Source organism: Berghia stephanieae, chromosome 1 (genome assembly GCF_034508935.2).
Source record: "Berghia stephanieae isolate SIO BIC M18660-M18661 chromosome 1, UCSD_Bste_1.3, whole genome shotgun sequence".
NCBI classification, from domain to species: Eukaryota; Metazoa; Mollusca; class Gastropoda; order Nudibranchia; family Aeolidiidae; genus Berghia; species Berghia stephanieae.
Window position 1 is genome coordinate 13,515,906 of NC_088360.1, and position 8,635 is coordinate 13,524,540.

General features: G+C 37.6%; 1 protein-coding gene across 1 annotated transcript; it reads right to left on the reverse strand.

The window, feature by feature from the left end:
* Window positions 1-256: 256 nt before the first annotated feature.
* On the reverse strand, window positions 257-4,664 carry LOC144968361 (uncharacterized). Its single transcript, XM_078906642.1, has 2 exons — window positions 4,570-4,664; window positions 257-2,657 (listed from the first exon to the last, which is right to left on the reverse strand). Exons 1-2 carry the CDS (start codon window positions 4,619-4,621, stop codon window positions 310-312), a joined length of 2,400 nt encoding a protein of 799 aa, XP_078762768.1. The 5' UTR covers window positions 4,622-4,664; the 3' UTR covers window positions 257-309.
* Between the last annotated feature and the right edge of the window lie 3,971 nt (window positions 4,665-8,635).

Consider the following 8,635-nt stretch of genomic DNA (forward strand, 5'->3'; position numbering starts at 1 on the left):
CGTCGGGGGTTTCCTTTTCTTGTGGAGCCAATACCGGTTTGTTATTCGTGGACATTTTTGAACTAAAATAGCCAGTTAAACTCTTTAGAGGCTGCGAAAATATTGGCTTTCCTCTGCCAAAGAGTTCTTCCCTGGATTTTGCAATGTGCATGTTAATTTGTGCGCCCGGGTCATCATTGTACTGAACAGCTTCCGCTGCCTGCCCTCCAGTTTGTGTATTCGTTTGAGGCCGATCATCTTTGATCTGTAGTTCATTGCAATGACAGTTTCCTAAATTTGAGACGAGTCTTTTGATGCAAATGTTTTCAACTATAGGGAAGGACGGCTGGCGATCATCTGGGCCGCAAACTGGCACATATTAAGACATTGATCATGGTCATTTCCTCTTTGATTTTGATTGGGCATCTCTTGTGGTTTGTGAAGGTCTGCCGAGGTTAAATAATAGTTAAATATCTGTGAGCAATATCGTCCTGCTGGGTAGTACATCTCTATATAGTTTTGCTGTTGAGAAAATGGAGAAACCGATTCAAACTTATTTCGAAATATTTCCTGTGTTTTTTGCCCCATGAAATTATAATTGACGATGTTTTGAAGTGTAGAAAATCTTGACAATTCTCTCTGATTTGAAAATGGTTTCCGATTCCTCAATTTTACTTGCTTTGATTTGAATTCTTCCGGATACGGAATTTTATTTTTTAAGTCGTTCTGAATCGGCACAGGCCGAGAATTTTCTTTCCCCATGAAGACTGCGTTTATTCTTGCTACCGTTTGTAAAGCAGATTTACTTTGTAATCCTATGCATCCTGTCAGTCCGTTTTCCACATTTTCCAGAACGTTTGCATTCATTCCCTTAGAGATGTGTGCCATCACGGCTTTAAGTGCGTCATAATTCAAGCTGTCTATATCACCACCGCTCTCAGAGTTTGTGGCTAACTTCCAGAAATCCTTCAACGTGGTTAAAAATTGTTGTAATCGCCCACATTTCTTGCTCCCCATGTATTCAATCCGAGAGCCCGAATTGACTGAACCGTTTAAAAGTATGGGATTGATAGATTTTGGCCTTTCTGTGATTGATTCGTTTGAAACTTTATATTTAAATTTAAGTGTTGAGTTGTTCATCCCCTGTCGTGTATTGTCACTATCCTTTCTGGTATCATTGTGTTGTTCTGACAATGACACGTGCTTTTTGATAGATTTTTCATGCATTTCAAACTTTGTATGTCTCGCTACCGGACTAGTAACACTTGTGTCAATGCCTGTAGTTAAAGTTGTTGTTTCTCTTTCCTTTACAAAGATTTTGGTGACGTTTTCACGGAGAGTATTACCTATAAGTTTGTCTTTAATAGGAACGAAATTTAGTTCAAATTTTCCCTTTTCAGTTTCAGCACCACGGCCTACAATATTGTACGCTGTTCTTTTTGAAATTCCGCCGATTGCATTGCTAGACTTTCCTCGTGTTTTATTTGGTTTCATCTGCATTCTGTCACTTTCTTGTGGCTCTTTTGACCAAATGCGCTCTAATCTCTTTAATGTATTTTTCAAAAAGCGTAAACTTTCGTTTTTGGATTTCGTTACTACTTGCTCATCCTCAGAATTCCCCATGTTTTCAAAATGGTTTTTACCGCTGTCATATAACGCTGCAGATCTTCTTTTTCTCGTGTGCTTGTTTGATTGATGGGTGATCCTTTCATGATGAATTGGCGGAGTGTCTATCCACATACCATTTGTGTCTGACCCATCAGGAAAAGAATCAATAACGAAGTCACCAGATTTTAAAAGTAATAAATTTATTGAGGTCTCGAACATGTCCATTATTGCATTGATGTATTCGGCCGTATCTAGCTCTAAGGAATTTGAAAAGATGCCCTTTGCTTTGTCATGCAATCTATTACGTTTCTCAACACCGTGTTTCTGGTGTATGTCATGATTATCTTTGAGAACATTATTCGTGTTTCCTTTGATGCCAACCTCGTGCCCTTCGCCGTTTTTGTTGATGTTGTTGTTGATGCTGTTGCTGTTTTTCTTGTTGTTGATGATGTTCTTACTTTTGCTGGTGTTGATATTGTTGATGTTTTTACGACTGCTCTCATCACCGCCACCACTGGTCAGCTTATATAACGTCAGAGCCATGATCATCTTATCCATTGCTTTAAGGTTTACCTTGTCTTGATGCTTGTGATTTGGGGAATGATGAAGTGACGCATTTTGTGAATGTCTTTTCTGTTTTGGCAATTCCGTGTGTGTTTTAGAATGATGTTTAGATCTTCTCCTTTTGTGTAACTTTTTACGTTTGTGGATTTTATGCTCTTTTGTTTTTGACAAGCTTTTCTTTTTCCTGCTTTTGTGTTGGTGATTTGAAATAATTCTTTGAAGTAGAATGTTGTTCTTACCGACATTGTTCAACACGTAGTTGACGTCGAAATAGTTGTCACTGTTGGCAAACATATCATTCACATCCTTGTATTCTTGCGACTGGAGCCAGTTGAATTGATCTTGGCCATGTAGGTCCTCCCAATGCTGGTCATCGGACACAGTTTTTTGGGTACCTGGTGTGCTGGGTTGAGGGTCAGAATTAGTCGTCAATGCCGGATCGTTGATCCCGATTCGAGCGTCTGCGTGTTCAACATCTCTTGAAACACGGTCTTGCAATGCCAAATCTAATGACAATAAATAAGATAAAGAGGATGATGTCAATATGTGAGCCACTGCGTCACTCTGATATTATGTGGGGATGAACTAGATAGAGGAAATTGGGTAAAAAAAAGTCAAAATTATAAGAATTTGGAAATTTCACTCACTCAATCTTAACACCGACTATCTCGGTATATTATGGCCCTGGTTACTCTTACTCTTACCCCATCTTTGTTTACATTTTCTTGAGACAAAATATATGCATGCCATTAAAACTATTGTTTGTTTGTTTGTTGTTGTTTTGTTTTTGTTTTTTCTTTTTTTGTTTTTTGGTTTTGTTTTGTTGTTTTGTTTTTTTACATGACAATCGTATCTGAATAAATCTATGTGCATGTCATTTTTTCTTCAGATTGAGTATCTAAGTGTGTAATTATTTGTTTCAATTTTGAAAAGTAACAAAAAATTCTTGTGAAAGTGGTCAGCATGTATGTAGAGGGCTAGGGATGAGTGAGTTAAGATTTGCAAGAAACAAGATTAAGTCAATTTTAAGCACATATTCACCCTGATGTGAAATCTTTTTGAGATTATTCGTCAAACAGGACTACACTCTGCCCCTGTGACATGAAGTTGGGGCGGAATTAAGAGAAGCTGCAACGTATCTTGCAAATAATCCAAACACAACATATAAAATAGTAATCCTGACTGACGCCCTCTCGGTTCTTAAGAAGCTACAGACCTCTGAGTTCAAATAGAGAGAAATCGAAGATCTTGTCGCATCCCTAGATCTATTATGTAGGTCTCATCATGTCGTCCTTCAATGGATACCATCTCACAGCAGCACTAGAGGTAGTGTAGTTGCAGATAGATGCACTTGCTAAGGAAGGAACCAGATTGCTACAAAAAATAGAGCATCATAAGAACTATGTTCTTAACTTGTTCCAGTGAGCGGCATCCGAACTACAATAGAAATGATACGTTTTATCAGTTGACCAGAAAAGAGCAGGTGATAATCTTTAGGATGCGAACTGGTCATAATAGATTAAACCACTACCTCTCCACACCAAATTGAAGGTGAGAGCTACAAGTCAGCCCCCCTCTGGAATAGGAAGTTTGACAGGTGAACGCATCCTACAGAATTGCCCAACCCTCTCTGCCCTTAGGAGAAAATACTGGCCACCGACTGCCCCAACTAACCCGAAGACTAAGCTCCACGGGAGCCTGGGGGATCTCCAGAGGGCAGCAGCATATCCGTGGAAAGTAGAGTAGACTTACTATCTGAACGAACGCGAAGAATAATAATTACGAGTTCTAAATAATAAAATATATTGATGGTGTTGCTTTTTAAAAGATTTGAAAAATTGTGTTTGAAACAGCGCCAGACAAAATCAGATAGAAAAATACAAGAGCAAAAGTTATCCATCAAATCAGACTGGCTGGCTGAATTTATGGGATAGTTTGTTTGTTTTTTTTCCCTTGTATTTTCTCTTTACCTAGTCTTGCGCTATTTCAAACACACTTTATTTCAAAAGGACCTTATAAAGTTTAAATATGGCACTGGTCAGCCCCGAGTTTACATGCATGAAGTATATTGTGATATATAATAATAATAATAAATAATAATAATATAATATATAATAATAATAATATAATAATAATAAATAATAATAATAATAATAATAATAGTATAAAGATGATGATGATGATAATAATAATAATAATAATAATAATAATAATAAAGTATAATAATAAAATAATAATAATAATAATAATAATAATAATAATAATAATAATAATAATAATAATAATAAATAATAATAATAATATATAATAATAATAATAATAATAATAATAATAATAATAATAATATAAGAAGAAGAAGAAGAAGAAGAAGAAGAAGAAGAAGAAGAAGAAGAAGAAGAAGAAGAAGAATTCACTCACCTATAAGGAGGGTGCTAAATACGAGTTGAAAAATGGGCGAAACTAAATTCATGATGAAAAATCGCTGCTGGAAGGAAAGCAGCGAAAAATAAAATGTGTCGTGAGTCTGAAGAAAGGTTGAACATTCGCAGCTTATAAGGAAGAATTCAAAGGATGAATCCTCTGAACTTTGGTAACCATGCTAACTGCTGACGTAAATAAAGGAGAATCGTGTAGTAATATAATTTCTCAATTTTGCTACCAACGCAGTTTCTGTAAATAGATAGCAATAAAATAGAGCTTAAATTATTTATTGTCTGAAAGTAGGAATTAGCTCTTCATTTTGTGACCCTTCGCCGCGAATCGGTATTATGTCGAATGGCAAAATTAAATAATTGAGCTTTTAAATAGGGCAATATCCACTAAACGTGCTCAAAGCGCTTTGCAAAGTGTCCCCAGCCATCAGCAATACTTAACATGTAGGATAGGATATGACGGCCGCCAGGCGATATTACATTTTTCCGACAGACAAAGCTGTTAACGGCCAGGTGAAAGAATGTGAGTAAGAAGCCTTTTCCAAGGACTCAACTATGCGCCGCTCGAACCCAGGATCTTCCGGTCCGAAGGTGAGTGTCATACCACAAGACCACAAAGCCGCGCATAGATGCTAATAAATTAGATTTAAGTGAGAATGTTTGGAATTACACTATTTTAGACTTTAAAACACTTTGATAGGCTCCATTCATCCTTCTCAATGGGTTCATCTCATCAAGTAATATTTTATAATTTATTAGACTCCAGAGTCAATTTTTTTAGTAATGTCTTGTACCGTATTGGGGAGAAAGGTCACATTTGTATTTACTGAAACGTATTGCATGGTGTGAAAATATAACTTGGGGGAGACCAATGTGTTATAAACATTAGCCATTAACGTCATTCAAGATTTAGCTACCAAGGAATTTACCCAATGGAAACCGTACGGTGCTCTTATTGGCTAACCAACCAGCGGCCTCGATGAGAAAAATATCCGCCATTTTGATGTTGGCTGGGAATCGCGTTACTATAGTAAACAAGCGCTGATCGGCCGTTCATGAAAACAAGTTGCTGCTCGCTCGTTTAACTTAAAATTATTTAAAACGATCTCTCTAAAATGATATAAATGTGACTTCTTAAGGTTTTCTTCACGGTCAAAACCACACAACATTCTATTAATGATTACGTCCGAGGCAAAAAGGAATATTGACAGGTCGACCGAGAGTTGAACTCGTGAGACGACAAACATCAATGCGAAGTGTAGCGAGAGTCAAGCTATTGTTTGTCTTGTCCTTTTCTATATAGAGAAAAGGATAAATAGTATAGCCTCGTGTGTGAGTGGTTGCGTGTCATAGTCTTGTTTTTAAATTGTTTCTGTTGTTTATGTGTGTAGTGATGACTCTCTCACACTCAATTTCAATGCCGAAAGAGGAATTCCCGCACACAAGAAAGGGGAATTGGGGTGGTATTTGGCATACATATTGTATAGTATCTAGTTCTAAATAGATAACTGATTAGAATTATATTATGATATATAAACACAATGCCAAATACAATTCCGAAGTTTCCTTATTTCAAATGAAGTAAAGCTCCAAAACCTAATGGTAGTGATTGTAGTACTGAGTGTTAGTGAGGTGAAGTGGTGTTGGTGGTGGTTGTAGTTGTAGTAGTAATAGTGATGATGATGTGGTGGTGGAGATGATTGTAGTTGTAGTAGTAGTGGTAGTGATGATGATGTGGTGGTGGTTGTTGTAGTAGTGGTAATGGTAATGATATGGTGGTGGTGGTGGTTGTAGTAGTAGTGGTCGTGATGATGATGTGGTGGTGGTGTTTGTAGTAGTAGTGGTAATGATGCGGCTATGTGGTCTAGTAGTATGACACTCGCTTCCGGATCTGAAGGTCCTGGGTTCGAGCCTCGCGCTCGGCGCATAGTTGAGTCCTTGGAAAAGGCTCTTTACTCACATTCTCTCACCGTACTCAGGTGTAAAATGAGTACCTGGCCGTTAACAGAGTTGTCTTTGTCCGAAAAATTGTAATATCGCCTAACAGGCGTCATGTCCCGTCCTACATGTTAAATGTTGACCAGGGACCCTTTGTAAAGCGCTTTGAGCACATTTAGTAGATATTGCACTATATAAAGCTCAATAAAAAAAAAATAATATTTCAATGATGATGATATGGTGGTGGTGGTTGCAGTAGTAGTAGTGGTAGTGATGATAATGTGGTGGTGGTTGTAGTAGTAGTGGTAGTGATAATTATGTGGTTGTGGTGGTTGTAGTAGTAGTTGTAATGGTGATGATATGGTGGTAGTGGTGGTTGCAGTAGTAGTGGTAGCGATGACGACGTGGTTGTGGTGGTTGTAGTAGTAGTGGTAATGGTAATGATATGGTGGTAGTGGTGGTTGTAGTAGTAGTGGTAATGGTAATGATATGGTGGTGGTTGTAGTAGTAGTGGTCGTGATGACGATGTGGTTGTGGTGGTTGTAGTAGTAGTGGTAGTGATGCTATTGTGGTGGTGGTTGTAGCAGTTGAGGTAGTGATGTGGTGGTGGTTGTAGTAGTAGTGGTGGTGGTGGTTGTGGTAATAGTGGTAATGATGATGATATGGTGGTGGTGGTTGCAGTAGTAGTGGTAGTGATGACGATGTGGTTGTGGTGATTGTAGTAGTGGTAGTGATGATGATGTGCTGGTGGTGGTGTAGTAGTAGTGGTAGTGATAATGATGTGGGGCTGGTGGTTGTAGTAGTAGTGTTAGTGATGATATTGTGGTGGTGGTTGTAGTAGTAGATGATGTGGTGGTTGGAAAACACATTACAGGTTATTATAATACATGATTACACACATTCTCTAACTTCATTTTTTGACAGCTTCGTTGTGCCATAAATATACGCAACAGTTCTGAAACATTTTATTGTGGATTTTGATATTGTTTGTTGTTTTTCTTGTGTCGTTATGTTGACATAGATACCGAATGAATGGTAATTACTACATTCTCAGCCAACAACAAAATGGCGCTGAATGCTTTCATTGGTGGACACTTTTTAGGCTTCGTACGTATTCTCATTCGTTTAATTCTATGTTAGCTACACAGGACTCAAGCACCTGCCGTTTTGTGAGTTGTTTTGTTGTTGTTGTTGTTGTTGTTGTTGTTGTTGTTGTTGTTGTTGCTTTTGGGGGTTTTTTTCATACCTCACGCGTAGAGCGAGGACGTCACTTTTGTTGTTATTTCTAACCCCAGCATTCCATTATTTCCCCATGTATTTTCTGTTCGTTTGTTTTTTAATTGGAGTCAGATTATAGTACTTGGGGTTTGTTTCTGTTTTTGTTTTATTTTTCCTGGCCCGAGACCTTAGCTGAAAGTAGCGGGGGGGGGGGGGGGGGGGGGGGGGGGGGGGGGGGGTCAAAATTAATTTATAATGTATAGTGTATAGTATTAGTTTTGAGAGATGTTTATTTTTCTTGTAAATTATCTCTTTAGTGTACTATGTATTATAGTTTGTTGTTTTGAATAAATTTTGTAATGTTTTGTAAAGATTTGAGTTTGAGTGCATTCCTCTTCGTTAGATCCTGCGTTTTGTCTAGACGAGACTTTTAGATGATCTCAAAGTAGCTACATTGATAAGTATCAACACCCTCTTTTTACGAGCCGTCACTGATAATATAATATGCTCGTGGAAGTCGTGGAATCTACTTGAACCAGTCTCCTTTGTCGCACTTTACCTTGTGCGATTTTAATTGTAAATCTGGAATTTTTTATTATCCCATTTCTCCCTTTGTTGTTGTTGTTGTTGTTGTTGTTGTTGTTGTTGTTGTTGTTGTTGTTGTTTATTAGTGGTGTTGATATCAACAACCAAGATGTGTCGCACGCGCAGTAAAACCCTGTAAAACAAACAAAACGTCGTAATAGAATTCCAAAATTTTCAATCATGGTATACGTATTAGATACGTTTCATTGGTTACAGATTGTTATAATCAATTTATGAAATTAAAACAAGGCCAAGCATTGATACAGGACGGTTAAAAAAAAAATCATTTCAGCTATCTTTAAGATCTGTGG

What these genes read in the sequence shown, in the direction of transcription:
- LOC144968361 (XM_078906642.1), bottom strand. Translation starts at nt 4,621, where the DNA reads ATGAATTTAGTTTCGCCCATTTTTCAACTCGTATTTAGCACCCTCCTT. An exon ending in ATTTAGCACCCTCCTTATAG is followed by an intron (nt 2,658 to 4,569) that starts GTGAGTGAATTC and finishes TATTGTCATTAG; the next exon opens with ATTTGGCATTGCAAGACCGT.